Raw genomic sequence first — 18,860 nt, 5'->3', positions numbered from 1 at the left:
GGGGGAACCTGGAAGGGAATGGGAATGAAATCAGCTGTATTGGGTGGACTGGGCTGTACTGGGAGGGACTGGAGGGGCACTAAAGTGGCTGTACTGGGCTGTACTGGGGATGAACTGGGCTGTACTAGGAGGTACTGCAGGAGTTGAATGGGCTTTTCCTACCTCTCCCCATTTGCCGAGCCTTCTGCCAATCACCACTCGCAGCCAATCAGCGCCGGGGATCGGGACCTCGGAGGCGGTGCCTGGTGTCGGCGCCATCATTTTCTCTTTGCCTATAACTCCCGTCATGCCCCGCGCTCCACAGAGCCCCGGTATCGCCCCCCGTGTGTCCCATCAGTGTCCCCCAGACCCTCCAGGGTCTGTAAGATCCCCTCAGCGCCAGTTCGTGACCCCCCCAAAAGCGTCCCCAGATCCCCTGAATGCTCCAACCCCACAGATGCCCGTTAGAGCCGCTTCTGGGAATTCATCTCCTGTCATCCCCCGCGGCCTCAGAGCCCCTCATAACACAGTTCCGCGCCGGAAACTCATGCAGTGCCCCGCGCCCTAAAGAGCCCGGTTAGAGCTCCCCAAGCTCCCCCGAGTGCTCCCGAACCGTGTACATTCCCTGCTGAGGACCTGCACTCGCGGCTCGGACCCAAAAGTGTCCCCCAAGTGCCTTCCCCGATCCCCAAACGCCCTGTTCGAGCCACTTCCGGGACTACAGCTCCCAGCATGCTCCGCGGCGCCGGTAGAGCGCTATTCCAGCCGTGACTTCATCTCCCAGCATGCCCCGCGCCTCGAGAGCCATTGGAGCTGTGCTTTGAACTCCCGTGATGCTCCGCGGCCCCGTTCAACCGTGTCCTACCCGCGCCTACAACTCCCATCATGCCCCGCGCCCCAGAGAGCCCCCTCAGAGCCCCCCAAGTGCCCGCCCGGACCCCGAAGGGCCCCCAGATTCCCCTCCCTGACCCCCGAGTGCCCCCTGGAGCCCCAAGTGCTCCCCCGGACCCCGAATTGTCCGACAGAATCCCTAAGGGCCCCTGCAAGTGCCCACCTGGCTCCTCAAAGTGGCCACTAGACCTTCAAGTTCTCTCTAAATTCCTCTCCCTAACCCCAAACTGCCCCAAATGTGCCCCAGAAATGTCTTCATGGACTCCAAAATGGCCCCTTTACCCAGTCTCACAAAATGATACAAAAAGATGACAAAAGGCCTAAAATTAGGGCTAATTAGCATAAAGAGGGAGAATACAATATCCAGTACTGGTGAAGTAATTAGTGGAGGGAATTGTGTTACATATAACAAGTGCCTTTTCAGTGCTAAAAATATACAGATTTTATTCTAAATATAAATATTAGGTAATAAATTGTGAAAAACAAGTTTCACTTGGTAAAATTTAGAAGTTTAATAAAAAATACAAATAGACAATCAGGAGACTATAAGAACAGAAGTCTTTTACAGGAGCCTGGGTACCTTGACATGGAATTCACCATGAGGTACACCTCTTAACAAAAGAGTCATCCCTTAAAAACAGTGGTGCATTGAAAATTCACACATTACATACATAATTCAAACATTCCTTTCAAATTTTAGGTGTTTCTGTTTAATCTGAACTCCCCCCTTCTCCCTTCCATCTATAAATCTGTCCTTCTCATGGCTCCATACTGTCGAAGGGTTATGCCATAAATTTTTTCTCAGAGCCTTTTTGGAGCAATCTCTTCTCCAGCTATGACACTGTGAAAAAACTTCTTTGGTTATCTTCTCTATTCCTCGAGCTAATTACAAAAGCACCTTTACAGAACATAGTTTCTATTTTACTATTATGCTATAACCTAAAAACAACAATTACCATATAACTGAAAGAAATTATATGAATACAGGATAACTTCCAAACATAACACATGGGATATTCATTTTAATCACTGTGAAAAGCCAATCATATAATATGCATATATAACAAAAAATAGAAGAATATGATTATACATAACATAAATGTAATTATAATTTTTAATAAGTATTTAAATTCTTTTCATAAAGAAAATGTTGTGGGGTTTTTTTGGGTTTTTTTTAATGTTTTGTGATGTCAGTCCCAGGTGGGCGATGTCAGACATGGTGAGGATGGGGTGAGGAGCAGGGTGTCCAAACAGGGTCAGCCCAATAGAGGCTGTAAGAAATGAGACGCTTGACACAGCCCATATTTCAAGCAGCAATTCAATTTAATGAGTTAATTAACATGGTAAAGTGTGAGCAAAGACAGCGCTGGGTACAGTGGAAGGATTTTCCCTTCTGACTGCACACCGATTGCTGGACTTGCTGGGATTTTATTTGCTATATTCATACATATTCATAAGCTTTCTCAGCAGTTTCTATTTCAATATTTACTGTCATTATTTAATATCTATTGTGGTCCATTTTAGATTTCAATATTCCAGGATGTACATCCAGGATATGTATCCCAGGTGGTGGGGTCCAGCTTCCAGATGTGGGGTCCAGCTTCTATTTTCCAGGTCTGTCAGTCTTTGATAGTGATGTTCAGTTTCCTTTTTTCAAGAACCATAAATCAGCAAGCTGAAATCTTTCTTCCGTATCCAGGATGTTTTTTTACCAGTCTGTGAGAAAGCCTTTTTACATTCTAAAATTACAGTTAAAAATTCTTTAACAAAAAACAAGCTTCTAAAGTTATAATTAAAAGACACTTATTACAGAATAGCTTGAGATTTATAATAGGTAATTGCAAGCAAAGTTTGTTCAAAAACCTTATTCAATGATTTCCTTGGTTGTTTACTAGAACTCATCTTTATAACTGTCCCATGGCCGTGTTCCACAACTACAATTACACAGATTTTCTTCATTTCCCTGACACGAAACTGAACTTTGTATTTCACAGTGGGCACAGCCCCTTGCAGGGCCCAGTGCAGGTTGGGATGATGACCCACCCTCACAGCTGGCCCAGGGCAGGGCTGGAGGGGTTTTGGTGGCACCTTGGGCTGGCACACACTTGAGGAGTGGGGCTGTTTCCAGTGGGGAAAATTAGGAGTTTTACATTGCGTCAAAAACTAGAAACCCCCCTTTATTCCTGAGTGCAGGCAACTCTCCAAGCAAAGCAGGTCCCAGGTGAGGGAGGACACACAGGATGGGCTTGGGCAATGTGCAGCAAGGTTGTCCACACTGGCTCAGCCCTCAAGGCACAGCTTCTCTGAGCAGGCCAGGCCTCCTGAGGAGAGACCCTGGATCAGTGTCAATCACAGAATGCTGCAATCACCTCTGCTCCAAAGAGAACAGTATTAAAACAGACCCTTTCTAACAGGACTGTATATTTCTTAGAAGGTCTTTGAAACCTTTCTCCATAGCTGCAGTAGAAAACCTTCCTAATGAACTGCACCAGACCAGGGGGAAATCAAGGCACAGCCATGGTTTGTCAGGACTTGCTTGATCCCAATGAGCCCCGTGGTGCATTTATTGCTGAGCCCTTCAACCTCAGGTCCTGAGAGGAGGGACAATGCTGAGGGCAGGACAAGGGGGTGACAGTGCCCAGCCTTGCTGGGGCTGTGCCAGGAGGCCCCAGGGCCTCAGGACAAGGTGTCCCCTCACAGCCCTTGGTGGCACAGACCCTGGTGTGCCCCAGGGCACCAAGACTTGGCTTCTCCTGGCCACTGCCAGCCCTGCCAGGGCCCTTGGCCATGCCCAGCACAGCTTGTCCTGAGCTGTCCCACAGCTGCCCCTGTGTCCCTGCGGGCTGCACACTCCCATCTCACTGCCCCCCTGGCTCTGCCCTGCATTTCCCTTTCTCCTCTCCCTGATATCCTGTGATGGAACGTGTGAGAATGGTTCAAAGCTGTACCAGGGATGGTTTAGACTGCACAGGAGAAAGTGTTTCTTTCCTGACAGGGTGGTCAAACACTGAACAGGCTCCCTGGAGAGGTGGTTGATGCCCCAAGCCTGTCAGTGTTGAAGAGACATTTGGGCAGTGCCCTTAATGACTGCTTTAACTTTTGGTCAGCCCTGGAGGCCTCGGGCAGATGGACCAGACCATCATTCTGCTCTGAACTGCAGATCATTCCCAATGGCCTATCCTGGTCCAGTCTGTCCCATTCCATGTCCATCCCTGTACATGGATCCCTGCAGCAGCTGTGCTCAGACACTCCTCTGCTCAGCAGCTTCCCCTGGATTCCAGTCTCACCAGCTGAGGCATTGGCACAGCTGAGCCCCGAGGCCACAGCCCCACTGAGGTGCTGGTGCAGACCAGACACACCCACACCCCAAACCCTTCAGTCCAGTCCCTCTGGTCACTCTGTGGCCGGCACCATTGGCAGATGGGCTGTTTGTGCCCTCCTCCAGCTGCTGCCCTCACACCCCCAGGCTCCTGTGCTCGGGCAGAACAGAGATTTGCTCACACAGGAGGTAGAATCTAAGTTAAATGAGAACACAGGGCAGACTGCTCTGGTTGAGTCCTTACCTTCCCACAAGTCCTGTGTTATCCAAAACTGCTCTTCCCCTCCATCCCATAATCAGTCCTACATACCAGGGCAGCAATCTCCTTAGTCCAAATGGTGACCTGCTCTCTGTGACTTTGGGGTTTCAAACCCGGCACCAGGGCTGGTGGCTGTCCCAGGAAAGGAGCTGGGACAAGATGTCCATTCCTCAGGAACTGTAATTTGGATTGTCACTTGCCACTGTTCCTCTGAGCTCTTCTCTCTTTTGGAGATGGGCTCTTAATGAGCTGGTGGCTCTCCAGAGATGGGCCCGGGAGCAGCCAGGGCAGAGAATGAACTGAGTTTCTCCTCCTGCCATTGTTGCTGCCCTGCCTGGGTGTGCAGATGAGTCTCTTACCTCTTAACCTGACACAGCCCTGCAGGAGCATCAATCTCCTGAGGCAGCCGTGTTTGGAGGCTGCACACACAGGCACTGGTATTGGGTAACACATGATCCCAGATTCTTGGGATGGCTTTCCAGAAATGCACCATGGTTAGGGGAAAAGCTTTGTTCTTGTCCTAGCAATGGTTTTGTTCAGGGCCAGGATCACAGATTTGTTCCGAAGGCTGTAGATGAATGGATTTAGGAATGGGTACAGGACTGTGTTCAGCAGAGCTACAATTTTGTTGGTCCTCAAGGAAACATCTTCTGCAGGACACGTGTAGAGAGCAATGCAGCTCCCATAGGCAATGGATAAGGTGATGAGATGGGAAGAACACGTAGTCAAAGCTTTCCTCCTCCCAGAGGCTGCTGGAAGATGCAGAACACAGGAAAGGATGCAAATGTAAAATGTCAGAGTCAGACATAAGGAACCCAGCACAACACAGGATAAGAAGACAGAGTCTATTTTCCAAAGCAGGCTGGTGTCAGAGCAGGACAGTTTGAACAAGGGGGAGTTGTCACAAAAGAAATGGGGAATCTTGGAGCCACAGAAAGACAGCTCAGAGAGGAAGAGCAGCCGGTAGCTCAGCAGGGCAAAGCCCAGGACCCAAGCAGCAACAACCAGGCGGACACAGAGCTGAGGCTTCATGATGGCAGCGTAGAGCAAAGGGTGGCAGATGGCAACATAGCGGTCAAAGGCCATGACAACCAGCAGGACAAACTCTGTGCAGCCCAGAGCAAAATAGAAATAGTTCTGGGCAAAGCAGCTGCTTAGTGAGAGACTGTTCTGGCCACAGCTCAGCATGACAAACAGTTTGATGCTTGTGGAGGATGTAAAGCAGATCTCCAGGAAGGCCAGGTTGCTGATGAAAAAGTACATGGGCGTTTGCAGGTGGTGATGCACACACACGAGGAAAATGATGGTTGCATTCCCCATCACTGTTGTCAGGTACATGAGCAGAAGGACCCCAGAGAAAAACAGCTGCAGTCTTGGATCAAGCTCTGGGAAACCCTCTAGGATGAACTCAGTAACTGCTGTTCCATTTTCTGGTCCCATGCTGAATCCCAGCTCATCCTGCTGAGACAGGAACACAGCAAAAACAAGTGTAATAATTTCCCAGTCTAGACAAACATTTCTATCCTTCTCTGCTTCTTTCTTTTCCTGCAGTTTTGCTATACAGCACTGAGATTGTACTTCAAACAATCCTCACACCCTGATTGTTCTGTTTCCCATTTCAAGAAAAATCCATAGAGATTTTGTTGTCTTTTGTCACCTTTTCCAAACACTCCCAAAGAATTCTCTCACCAGAACAGAGGATTCTGAAGAGGCTCTTGGCTCTATTCCCCCATTCCTGGGAAATTCCCAGCTCACTCACACCTACTGCAAACATCTGTCACACCCCCGTGCCAAACACCTCTCATCTACAGCACAAACACTAAACTGTGAAATTACATCCAATCTGTACATTGAAATCCCTTGTTTCTGTTATTCAGTACTTGCCTTTGGACCCAGAGTCCCTGAGGATCTGCTGACTCCAAAATAAACAATCCCAAATATCTCTTTTGCAACCCTCTGCTTTCTTCCACAGCTTTTTCCTGTTTGGCTCTTCAGGAAATGAAGGGGGAGGGTGGAATAGGGACCCAGTAGTTCTTGGTTTTTTAGTACTCTGAATGAGGACTGGAATTTTTTCTGGGTCCACACAGAGTGTCACAATCTCAGCTGTCACCTGTCTGCACCAAAATGCACCTGTTCCCATGCAGTCCTTCACTGCTATTGCTATCAAAAGACCCGAGTGCAGAGCAAGAGAAAAGTGCCAGGAAGAGATTTGTAACCTTCCTTTTGTGTGCCAGCTGGGAGCAGCCAGCCCCCAGAGTGTTCTCTTGTCTCCACTGACTACACAGGGAGCCTGGAGAAAACAAATTCTCCTGGCTGCCTGCAGGGGAGTAGATGAAACTCACAATTCAAGTCTCAAATCCCTGATTAATTAAGTTGCTCTATTTTTAAACCAAAATACTTAGGAGAAGAAGCATGACAAAAATATGTGCAATAAAGACTGGTGGATTCCCTTTCAGGTACTTTTTTTTGCTTTTAGACATGGAGAAGAGCAGAGCAGATGACTTTGAAAATAGGATGATTTAAAATGCCCAGGGGGAGAAGAGGAGAGGGGGGGTCTGAAGCAGTGAAACAAAGCTCTGTCGATGTGAACCAGAGCCCTGAAGTCATCGGTCCCCTGGGTGGCCCAAGGACTCTCCCATCTCTTTGTCCACACAGACCAGAGCAGAGACTGGTCTGAGACAGGCCATCAGCTTGAAACCAAGGGACTGAGTTCAGTCAAGAGCCTTCAAAGTGAACCAACTCCAAAATGTGAAAAAATGAGTCACCTTCAGAATTAACTGGGACTGAAATGTTTGGGACCTCTCCAGGGGACAACTCGGGGCAGCCCTAGAGATGGGCAGATCGTGCTGTGCCCAGGCTGATTCTTGTGCAGAAATGCAGTGATCACCAGCCTGAGTGGGGGCTCTGACTGCTTCAGAGACCCCTGTAGCACCTTCTGCTGCACAGCTGAGTAAAACTGAGCCAACTGCAATTACTTCAGATGCTTCCACACTCCAGTGACCCCAGGGCAGGGGGATTGCCAGAACCAGTCAGAACAGTTGTAAGTGAAGCCACAGCTGATGCAGTTGAAGGCTCTGTTGCAAAGGACACTCTTCCAAAGTGAGTTATTCCACAATTCAATCAATCTTCTCCCTGAGAGCTCATCAAAGAATAGCAGAGGAAGAAAGAAGAGAGACTGGGCGTGAATCAATGTGCACACTGTAGGAAAGAGAGGCTTTTGAAAAGCGACTGTCTGCAGTTACAGCACAAACCCCCGTCCTGTGGCCATCACCGATGGTCACTGAGGGGACCAGAGGATGCTTTCCCAGAAGAACCTCTGGTCACTGCTAAGCTGGGGAGGGAGGAGGTCAATGGGGAGGTAGAATTTTTAGTGGACATGGGAGCTGGTCACTCTGTGCTAAATACAGCAAAAGGAAACTTGAATAATGATTCTATAACAATCATTGGTGCAGCAGGGAATCATGCAACTCGGCCATTTTTCCAGCCCATTGATTTTAAACTATCAAAACAATGGATGAGTCCCCAGTTTTTGTATCTACCCAATTTACTAAAGCATCTGCTTGGACAATTTATTGGAAAAACTGAATGCTAAAATCAACATGAAAATGGCAAAATACAGGTTATTACTCCGGAATCTAATTACATGGAAGCCTCTATTTTTGCACTACTCTTCAAAATCCAATGATATCCATCTGCCATCTGTATCACTTGAGGATGCAGTAAATCTGATAGCCTGGGCTGGAGAGGTGCCCCAGTAACCCAAAAAAGCAGAGCCAGTAAGAAATAAATTGAAACCCTGAGCAGGACCAGTAAGGCAAAAGCAATACCCTTGGAAAATAGAAAGTCCTAAGTGGTTATTATGCCTTGTGGAGAAATTAATAAAATAAGGCTTATTGAAGGAATGTGAATCCAAATGTAATACCCCTATTTTGCCAGTTAGAAGGCAAATGGAGAGGATTAGTGGCTGGTAGGGGAGCTCAGAACCATAAAGGAGACAGTAGAAAATATAGACCCAATCAATAAAATATCCTTGTACCTTGCGAACAAGCTGGAGTGAAAAATTAAAATAGTTCACAGTATCAGATTTGAAAGGTGGCTTTTTCTGTATCCCTTTGAGTACTAAAAGCCAAGAAGTAATTACTTCTGAATGGGAAAATCCAAACACAGGGAAAAGAGCCCAACTGACTTGGGCAGTTCTACCCAAGAGGTTTAAAAATACTCCCCCCATATATGAAAACCAAGTGGCAAAAGAACTGGAGGAATGGAAACATCAGAACCCTCTTGGAGCCCTGTTCTGGTATGGAGATGACATCCTGAGCCACTGAAACTCAGCAGCAATGCTGGGATCAGACTGTGGCACTGTGGAATTTTCTGTGACTAAGTGGGTATAGAGTACAAATAGTCCAGACCACAGAACCCTACCTGGGATCCGAAATCCTCCAGGGACAAAGGAGGCTGGGACAGGAAGGAAAAGAAGCATTTTGCCAACTCCCACAGCCACAGTGGAGCAGTGTGAGAGTCACAGGCATTTCTCGGGGTTGGGGAAAGGTGTCGGCTGTGGATCAGCAATTATGGGCTGCTGGTAAAGCCTCTGTGAGCTCCTGGAGGCAGCTCAGCAGGACTTCATAGCCTGGACTGGAGATTCATGGGCTGCCTTTTCCCAGCCCCAGCGAGCCCTCCTGCAGGCCCTGCTTTGGGCCCCCAGACCCCATGGACCCGTTTGATCTGTTTCCCTGGGAGAGACAAAACCCAGCTCTGGCAGTGCTGTCACAGCTCCCGGGGACAGGAGCAGGGCTGTGGCCAACTTTTCACAGAACCAGACAGTGTCAGCCAGGGCTGGCTGGGCTGTCTGAGGGCAGTACAGCTGCTCTTCTCCTGATCCAGGAAGCTCAAGAACTGACTCTGGGACAGAGTATTGTAGTCTAAAAATTGTTTCAATGCACAGCTCAAGATGACACCTCCTGGGGAATTGAAGAAATCTGGACCAAACTTCCTTCATGGTTACCCAGCTGGACTCGGTTAAAAGATCTGTTTATAATGGTCACCACAATAATTGTTATATGGTTTCATCTTGCATCAAGATTCAGTGTTATAGTGCCCTATGCTATAAAATCAAATATAGATACTGGGAGACCTGTGCCCATAAGGAACTGAGCCTCAAGAAAAGGGGGAACTTGATGAGGACAGTAGAACAGAACAGCACAATCTTGGAGAAACAGATAAAGGATGTAACTCACACAAAACACAAGCAGGATGCCAGCTCAGCTCTGCAAGTCTGACAAAGCAGAAGTTATGCAAAACAACAATATTGCCCTTACTCAAAAGTAGGGGTCGAGGACCAGCCCCCTGAAAAGGACACCAGGTGTTGGAGACAGACCCCAGAGAACCACATAAGGACTTGTGATAAGGGGTGCAACTATGTCAGATAAAGTCAAAGTCAGTGGGGATAGCTCATGAATATGTAATCAGTGTGTCTGATAAAAACTCTGCTCATTCGATGCTCAGTGCACTCGGATGGATGAAGGATCATCCGAGTGACCACCATGCTTTATGTAATAAAGAATACCTGCATTCAAATACTCAAAACTGTGTGAGAACGTTTCTTTCCAGCAGATTTCAGTATCAGTGGCATCCTTGATTCCATTATGCCCCTTGCCCAGTTTCACAAGGGCCCCTTGGTTCCAGGAGGCCCTGCTGTGTGACAATGGGGCCTGGGATCCATCAGGGTCCACACTGTCACAATGGCCTCCTTGGTTCTGCACTGCCACAAGGCTCTCCTTGGTTCCACAGGGCCTTGGTGTGCCCCAACAGCCCCTTGGTTCCATGAACTGCCACAGTGTCACCACGGTCTCTTGGATCTGTGTTGCCATGAGGTTTTTTCCTGGTTTGCCGAGCGTTCATGTTGAAGGAGAGACATGCAGTCTCTCACGCTCGTGAATGTAAACACTGGCCATGTTTTGCTAACTGTCTTTCATTGTTTACATATTTCTAGGTGGGAGGAGAAAGGTGATTGACAGTTGGCTTGACCAATGTGGTGAAGAGGTGGGAATTCCATCCTCCAATCCATGGGCCTCATAGGAAATGTATAAAACCGGGTTTTTGTAAATAAACGTGGTCTTCCTGCCCTGCTCTGCCCGATGAACCCAGAACTGTGTCTCGAGTCTTATCTCTCTGGTCAGGCCCCGCGGTGATAGATCTGCAGTATCACAATGGACAATTGGTTACAAGCTGTGCCACAAGGAATATTTGTTTCTATGGTGCCCCCACAGTGTCACAAAGGCCCCCTGGTTCCATGTGGTTCCACAGTGTTGCCTTGATTCCATGAGGTCCTGCTGTGTCACAATGGATGGGTGGTTCCATGAGGTTCTGTAGTGTCAGCATGGTCTTCCTGAACCAGCAGTGTTACAATGGACCATTGGTTCCATGAGGAACACAAAAGCTTTGTATAAACATGGAGCAAATCCTGCTGAACACACCTGGGAGCATCTGTCTGCTTTTAAAAGAAAGGTTAAAGGCTGCAATGGCACCAGCAGCTTCCATCTGCAACAGAGATCCAGGGAAAGGACAGAGAATTCAGCTGAAAGACTCAGAGAATTCTGCTCACAGAGATCATTTCTGCTCACCCTGTCCCTTGTAGAAAGGTGACATCATTCCAGGCAGCTTGGACTGAGCATGTGGTTCCTGAGTGGGGTTTGTTGTTCAGGAAACCTGCTCAGGCTTTTCCATTCTTTCCTCAGCAAGAAGAAAACTTCTCCTGGGCCTGTGTGCAGGCAAAGCCCTGAGGAGAGCAGGAGAGGGACATGGTGCAAGGGGCTGGGACATGGAGCTGCAGAGCTCAGGGGACAAGGTTCTGATGGAGGGCACAGGGATGTCAGTCCCAGGTGGGCAAAATGAACTGAACTTAAAAGTAGAAAAACATTCCCTTGATTAAAAGAAAAGTCATGAGATGCACTTTGAAATCATTCTCCTTTAGAGAACTCCAAACTAACTCCAATCAACTGCATACACCCTTAAGACTCAAAGACCAATGGAGGAGGACAAGAGGCTTCTCAGGGCTTTCTGTATTTTCATCAGCCCCAGGGTGGATTTGGGGCTGAGTCCAGGACTCCCCAGCACTGAGAGAAGGTTGCAGAAGCTGCTGAAGGAGTCAGAAGAAAAACTCCAAGTCCCTTGGAGCATCCCTGGGCCCCACTGAGGGCAGGGAGTGCCCAAAGCTGCGCAGGCACTGCTGAGAGCAGATCCTTGAGGGCAGGATTGCAGGGAGCCCAAGGCTGTGAGCAGGGAACTGCAATGCTGAGCAAGGCCTGGGCTGGCTGCAGGGAGCAGAAAGGCCAAGCCCTGAGCCCAGGCTGGGACAGCAGGGCCTGTCCCTGGCGGGTGGCTCGGGGCTGTTTGTGGGGCAGGGGGATGGCAGGGGCAGCAAGGACAAATGGCATCAACCTGTGGGACACTCCAGATCCTCATGGAACCAAGGGCCAGTGTGACGCTGTGGGAAGTTGTGGAACCAAGGGATCATCACGGCACTGCTGGGGCCCATGGAACCAAGGGGCCAGGGTGACTCTGTGGGGCCTCATGAAAACAAGAGGCCACTGTGAGCCTGCAGGGCTGTAACACCCCAGAAAACCTAAATGCTGGGGGGAACCAAAGGTTTCTTAGCTTGTGTTTGCTACAAAGGATGAACACCAGCTAGGTATTCTCAACAGTGATAGATGCAAAGAATATTCTTGGTAGGAAGGGACCCACAAGGATCATCAAGTCCAGCTCTAAAGTGAATGGCCCACACAGGGATTGAACCCGCAACCTCTGTGATGAGCACCACGCTGTAACCAACTGAGCTAGGAGGTCAGAGGGACACAAAATTTTACTGGCAAAACACAGACAATCAAGGAACTTTGGCAAAGGGTTTAATACAACATCCAGTTCAACATGAAACTCTTATCATAGCATTAACTTCAGTAACTTAGCCCATGTGACTTCAAAACCTTTAAAAGATGATAAGGGTTAACCCAAAAATGTCCCAGGCAAGTAGGATTAGAAGAGGAAGAAATGGAGAACAACACAAAGACAGCAGATCTGTAGAAAGACACACACGCAGGTACCAGCTGCTTGGGTTCCAGCGTCGCTCACAGAGGAGCCCCAGGAGAAGGCAGCAATCAGAGCATGGGCTGGCCTCGTGCTCCGGCTTTTAACCCCCTGGGCCTCCATGGGCCCGCCCCTTGGGGGGGACTTCCAGTTGCTTGTCCAATCAGAGTAAGGGTAGGCAGCAGCTGCGAGAGTGTGATTGATTGACAGCTGAGCCAATGAGAGCTGGGATAACACTGCCCGTGCAGTGTGATTGATTGACAGCTTGGCCAATCAGAGCTGGGTTACCATACTGGCTGTGCATTGTGGTGCCCCATGGAATCGGCGACCATTGTGAAACTCGGGGTTCCCAAGGAACCAAGAGTCCGTGGTGACCTTGTGGAGCCCGTGGTGTCACGGAGTAGCCACTGTGACACAGCGAGGGTGTGTGTAGCCGAGGGGCCATTGTGACACTACAGAAGCAAAAGGGAACATTGTGACACTGCAGGGCCTCATGGAACCAAGGAGAGCATTGTGACACTGTGGGGTCCCACAAAACCAAGGGAACATGGAACAGCTCTGGCTGGCTGGGCCTCCTGGGGACCACCTGACAGGTTGGGGTGACCTTGGCATGTTGAGGGCTGCTCCTCCTCTGCCCCTGGAGCACTGGGGCTCTGGGCTTTCCTTCCTATGGGACAGAACTGTCCTTCTCCTCCAGGGCCTATGGCCAAAACTGGGATTCCTCCTCCAAATTTCCTGATGTGCAAAGATTGTTCCCAGATGAAATCTGTCAGGACAGACAGATCTCACTGCCTTGGATACCCAGGGGCCCACATCTCCTCTCTCTATCAGACACTGGGACCATGTAGTTTCTTTCTTATGGGAAAACATCATCCATCTGGACCTGGTGCCCATGGCCGGAATTGGGAATCTGTCTCCAGAATTTCTCTTATCTAAGAATTATTCCCTATATCCAAGGATAGTTCCCAGACAAAATCTGCCAGCACAGACAGGTCTGGCTGCCCTTGGCCTCCTGGGGGTCCCTCTCACCTGCTTTCCAAACACTGGGACTTGATGCTTTCCTTCCAAAAGGGAAGGAACCATCCTTTTCAAAGTGTCTGTGGTCAAAATTGAGATTCCTCCTCCCAAATTCCATATATCGAGGGACTCCTCCTTTCCCAAAGGTTGCCAGGACAAACAGGTCTGGCCGGCTTGGCCTCCCAGGAGCCAGCTCTCTCCTCTTCTGCCTTTGAAACACTTGGGCTCTGAGCTTTTCTTCCTATGGAAAAGAACCGTCACTCTTATCTATGCAGAAATGGCTGAAATTGGGATTCCACCTTGAAATTCCACATGGAACCGAGGGAACATGGAACAGGTCTGGCTGGCTTGGCCTCCCAGGGGCCACCTCACAGGTCTGGCTGATCTTGGAGTGTCAAGGGCTACCCCTCTTCAGCTCGTGGAGCCCTGGGGCTCTGTGCTTTATTTGCTATGGAAAACAACCACCCATCTTTTTAGATGCCCATTGCCAAAATTGGTACTATTCCTACAAAATTTCCTATAATCAAGGGTATATCCCAGAAAAAAAAATCCCTGCAAGCTCTGGCTGGCCTTGGCCTCTGGTGCTCACCTCTCATCTGCTCCAGAAACTCTGGGGCTCTGTTCTTTCCCTCCTGTGGAAAAGAACCAACCTTCTTGTCCAGGCACCATGGCCAAAATTTGAATTTGGCCTCCCAAATTCCATATTGAAAAGATTGCTCCCACACAAAGAAACCAGGAGAGAGAGGCCTGGCTAGCCCTGTCCTATGGCCATTTTCATGGACTATGAGAAGTATGTTCACAATTGCAAACACCTTGGAGAGGGCCCACAGATATCCCAAGACGGGGTTTAGAGGCCTCAGGCACATCACCACTTTATAGGGACAACGGAGTTCTGTGCTCCATGGGATGGAGACTGAGGACAGTGAAGGAGAGCCATGGGAGTGTTTAAAGAGTGGTTTCAGAGAAGGTAGATCCTTTTCACCTAGTGAAAAACATCCAGAGAAAAATGAATTAATGCCAAGTTTAGCTGGGGAGGCCCAGACTGGACACAAGGAGAAAGGATTTTCCCTCCCAGGGCAGGGCTGTGGTGCAACACATCCCCCAGCAGGAGTCTGGAGCAGCCCAAGGCTCTGTGTGCCCAGGCAGAGGCAGGCAGGACGCAGAGCTGTCAGCAAAGGAAGGGGCCAGCCAGGTGGGGCAGCCGGGGGATGACGACAGCCTGCAGGGACAGAGGCGCAGGGCATGGACACCGTAGCACAGCCTGGGCTGCACAGGGCACAGGCATGGGCAGCAGCTGAAAGGCCCTGACACAGCCAACTCCTGCAGCCCTTGGGCCATGGCTGCTGGGCCTGGGCCTGAGCCATCAGGAGGGGACAAGTGACCCTTGCAGGCCTGGGGCCTCATTGCCTCCTTGTCCCTGCTCAGCAGCCTGGCCCACCTGTCATCAGTGCCACCAGTTTTTTGATTTAACTGATCCAGCAACACTTTCTCAGTGGGACCCATTACAACCTTAAGAAACTTTGGAGTTTTTAATCTGACTTTGAGTTCTTGAGAAGTTTGTTGGACACTCTCTGGGGGACTGAGTCTCATATAAACAACACCAAATCTCAAGAGACTCATTAAAGTCCTTTTGCTGTTACTGTGCTGCTGAGCTGGGCTGGGCTCCTGGAACAGAGGCAGCTCCTGGAAACCAAGAGGAGCTTTAAAAAGACATTTCTCCTGAGGAACAGCTTGTCTCCCAGCCCAGCAGGGCTGAGGGTGCTGCCTGCAGGTACCTGAGAGCAGTGAAGCAGACAGAGGCTCAAAGCAACATGAAGGACAATTCTGAGATCATTCATGGAGAAATCTTCACAACTTTTGGAAATTCTGAGCTTCTTCGTGGAGAAATGTTCCCCACTTGTGACAGGGTAAGTCTGTGGCTGCAGGGATCTCCTCAGGCTGAGCCAGGACAGCACTGAGGTGACTGTAAGGATGGTTCTGCTGCCCTTGCTGCTTTGGGGGAGGATGTGCTCCAGAGCGGGGCTGCCCTGGGCACCGTCAGAGGGACAGGGCAGGACGGCTCCTGCTGCCAGGGACGGCTGCAGGGGCTGAAGCTGGGGCTGCAGCCAGGGCTGCCCAGGGCTGTGGTGCAGAGCAGGTGCTGCAGCCCTGAGGGCTCTTGGCCAGCCCAGGGCATCTGCCACCTGCCAGGGGCAGCTCTCAGCCTGCCTGGGAGCTCCCATGGACTGTGGGGAGAAGTTGGAGGTGGAAGGAGCCACCCCCATCAGGGCAGATTCCTGCTGCTGTGGAGATGGTGCTGCATGGCCAGGGCTGCTCTCAGCTTTGTCATGAAGGAAAGGGAAAGGGGCTGTCAGGGTTGTCTGTGTCACTGACACTCCTGCACGGTCACCCTGGGGATCAGCAGATGTGCCTCAGATCTCCCGCAGAAAGTGCCTCCTCACCCTCCTCTAGCTACAGACAGCAGCAGCAGCACCTTGGCTTGCAGCATCTCTGTTTGTCTGAGCTGCCCTTAAGGCCCTGGTGCCAGGGAGATGCCCCTGGGCAGTGCCCTGTGCTGGGAGGGGTGTGCAGGGCAGAGCTGAGCCCTCAGGGCTGGGCTGGGCTCTGGGAGCAGTGGCAGGGACAAGGCTTGGATAGAGAGAAACAGCTCTCAATAGGCACAACTCCAGGCATGAGAGAGCCAGAATAATCCTTGATATCCCTATCTGTAAAGGAACAGAGAAAACAAAGGAGAGAAGAATTTAGAGAAATTTATTTTGAAATTGCAACTTTCAGATAGTCCACTTTATTTTTCAGGAAACTTTTAAGTGCTATCACACTGAAATAGAAGGAGGTGTAATGAGCAAAGGGCACCTCTGGGGACCAGCACGTCAGACTGCACGGGAGCATAGGGAGCTCTGCTTTCCATCTGGCCTCCCCAGTTTTCAGGCTGAGAGCAATACTTAAGATACAGCAGTAACTAAGCAGCAGCAGATACCTGAATTAAAAAAGTTTAGCAAAATTCGTTCCCAGGAAACAAAGTGATTTTTAGGGGATTCCAAATACAATACATAGGACTGACTCAAATAAAATTATCCCAGCTTGTCAATGTCTTCTTCCAACAGTCCATGATGCCCAGAATGAAGAAATGTCCAACAGCAGCTCCATCAGCCACTTCCTCCTGCTGCCATTGGCACACACGCGGCAGCTGCAGCTCCTGCACTTCTGCCTCTTCCTGGCCATCTCCCTGGCTGCCCTCCTGGCCAACGGCCTCATCATCAGCGCCGTAGCCTGCGGCCACCTCCTGCACAGCCCCATGTTCTTCTTCCTGCTCAACCTGGCCCTCAGCGACCTGGGCTCCATCCTCACCACTGTGCCCAAAGCCATGCACAATTCCCTCTGGGACACCACGAACATCTCCTATGAAGGATGTGCTGCACAGCTATTTCTGTTTGTATTTTTCATGTCAGCAGAGTATTATCTCCTGACTGTGATGTGCTATGACCGCTACGTGTCCATCTGCAAACCCCTGCACTACGGGACCCTCCTGGGCAGCAGAGCTTGTGCCCACATGGCAGCAGCTGCCTGGGCCAGTGCCTTTCTCACTGCTCTGCTGCTCACAGCCAATACATTTTCCCTGCCCCTGTGCCATGGCAATGTCCTGGGCCAGTTCTTCTGTGAAATCCCACAGATCCTCAAGCTCTCCTGCTCCAAATCCTACCTTAGGAAACTTGGGCTTCTTGTGATTAGTGCCTGTTTATCATTTGGATGTTTTGTGTTCATTGTTTTCTCCTATGTGCAGATCTTGAGGGCTGTGCTGAGGATCCCCTCTGAGCAGGGACGGCACAAAGCCTTTTCCACCTGCCTCCCTCACCTGGCTGTGGTCTCCCTGTTCCTCAGCACTGCAGCCTTTGCCTACCTGAAGCCCCCCTCCATCTCCTCTCCATCCCTGGATCTGTCCCTGTCAGTTCTGTACTCGGTGGTGCCTCCAGCCCTGAACCCCCTCATCTACAGCCTGAGGAACCAGGAGCTCAAGGCTGCAGTGTGGACACTGATCACTGGACGAGTTCTGAAACATTAAACTCCTGGCCAGTTTTCTAAAGTAACTTGTAATAAAACGCATCTTTGATAGATCTTGAAAGTTTCATTTTGGAGATTCTTTTTTGTGGGAATTAGATTTGTGGAGAATTCTTATAGCCTGACAGAAGGCTTAAATAGTATCTGACACTTTTTTGTTTTGTTTTACTTTTTAATTATTATCCACAAAGAAACGTCATTGTTTTTGCCCTTTTTCATTTTGTTTCTCTCCATATTTGCTATGGCCCCAGATTGTGTCAATGTATAGCTGTGGTATTTGTGATTTAAAATGAATAAGGGATCTCCCATTAAAGTTTTCACCAGAGATCCCCCTTTTGTTCCCTTCTCTGCAGCGGCAGCAGCAATGTCTGTGTGCAGAGCTGGGGCAGATCAGTGCTGGCACAGCAGCTGTGCCCAGCAGCAGCAGCACTTGGTGTTGCCAGTGCTGCTGCCGTGGCCCTGCCCCGCTGCCCTCCTGGCCCTGCTGTTGCTGTAGGGCCTGAGTGCTCTCGGGGCCGGGCACAGGGCTGGGGGTGGCAGTGCCGGGGCTGCAGCAGGGACAGGCCATGGGCACTGCTGGGGCAGCGCTGACGCCTCAGGCCAGGGCCTGGGGGCTGCAGGCTCCTTGCCCAGGCTCTCTCCACAACACGGCCAGGCCAATGCTCAGCACAGAAAAGCCCCGTCAGCAGCCCCAGGCTGGCCGTGGGCAGGCTGGGGGCAAACAGCATGGCTGGGGCTCTGCAAGGTCCCTGGGGGAGACGGGAAGGAGCAGCAGAGCAGGGGCTGATCCATCCCCACTGCGCTGGACACCCCAGGGCAGTGTCCCAGAGCAGCCTCATGCACCTGCCAACAACATCCCCTCTCTGCAGCCCTGGCCTCTCCCCCAACTCACACAGGTGCTGCATCCTTGCAGGCACAGACACGGCAGCACTGCCTCAGGAGCCCCTGTTTGCACTGCCCAGAGCAGGCGTGAGCACCCCCATGGTGTTGGTGTGGGGAGATGAACCTGAGTGAGCACAAATGCCATCAGCCCCTGGGGCCAGGAAGGGCTGGGGGACAGGATGGAAACCACTCAGGTTTGTGGTGGCCTCTGAAGTCAGCCAGAAAGTTTGTTCCCACAAGCTGTGAGTTTCCTATCCTACTACAGATGTTGTTGCTTACAGCCAGGAACACCTGGCAGCCATCCCTAAACGTCCCCGAGAATCTCCTTTGCTTCACTTCTGCTCTCTTTCCTCTTTCTAAATCGATTTCTTCTTC

The 18,860-nt window shown here is 50.3% G+C and overlaps 3 protein-coding genes across 3 annotated transcripts in view; 1 reads left to right on the top strand and 2 right to left on the bottom strand.

Annotated features, from left to right (window-relative positions):
- The window catches only part of LOC134562421 (olfactory receptor 14A16-like), a 391,199-nt gene extending 390,406 nt beyond the window's left edge, over positions 1 to 793 (bottom strand). The window contains exon 1 of the mRNA XM_063419816.1: positions 163 to 793. Within this exon, the coding sequence (XP_063275886.1) occupies positions 163 to 172 (10 nt within the window). The 5' untranslated portion in view covers positions 173 to 793. The remainder of the gene's footprint in view (positions 1 to 162) is intronic.
- Positions 794 to 3,364: 2,571 nt separating this feature from the next.
- On the bottom strand, positions 3,365 to 5,902 carry LOC134562371 (olfactory receptor 6M1-like). Its single transcript, XM_063419748.1, has one exon. It carries the CDS (start codon positions 5,886 to 5,888, stop codon positions 4,944 to 4,946), a length of 945 nt encoding a protein of 314 aa, XP_063275818.1. The 5' UTR covers positions 5,889 to 5,902; the 3' UTR covers positions 3,365 to 4,943.
- A 9,413-nt stretch (positions 5,903 to 15,315) lies between these two features.
- LOC134562431 (olfactory receptor 14J1-like) lies at positions 15,316 to 17,714 on the top strand. Its single transcript, XM_063419827.1, has 2 exons — positions 15,316 to 15,454; positions 16,652 to 17,714. The coding sequence occupies exon 2, from the start codon at positions 16,675 to 16,677 to the stop codon at positions 17,605 to 17,607; it is 933 nt and encodes a 310-aa protein (XP_063275897.1). The 5' UTR covers positions 15,316 to 15,454; positions 16,652 to 16,674; the 3' UTR covers positions 17,608 to 17,714.
- Positions 17,715 to 18,860: the final 1,146 nt, after the last annotated feature.

The sequence above is a fragment of the Prinia subflava genome, chromosome 27 (assembly GCF_021018805.1).
Source record: "Prinia subflava isolate CZ2003 ecotype Zambia chromosome 27, Cam_Psub_1.2, whole genome shotgun sequence".
NCBI lineage: Eukaryota > Metazoa > Chordata > Aves > Passeriformes > Cisticolidae > Prinia > Prinia subflava.
Note: the sequence above shows the minus strand (reverse complement) of the source record. Positions and strands in the feature narration are given on the sequence as shown.

What these genes read in the sequence shown, in the direction of transcription:
- LOC134562371 (XM_063419748.1), bottom strand. Translation starts at nt 5,888, where the DNA reads ATGGGACCAGAAAATGGAACAGCAGTTACTGAGTTCATCCTAGAGGGT.
- LOC134562431 (XM_063419827.1), top strand. Translation starts at nt 16,675, where the DNA reads ATGTCCAACAGCAGCTCCATCAGCCACTTCCTCCTGCTGCCATTGGCA.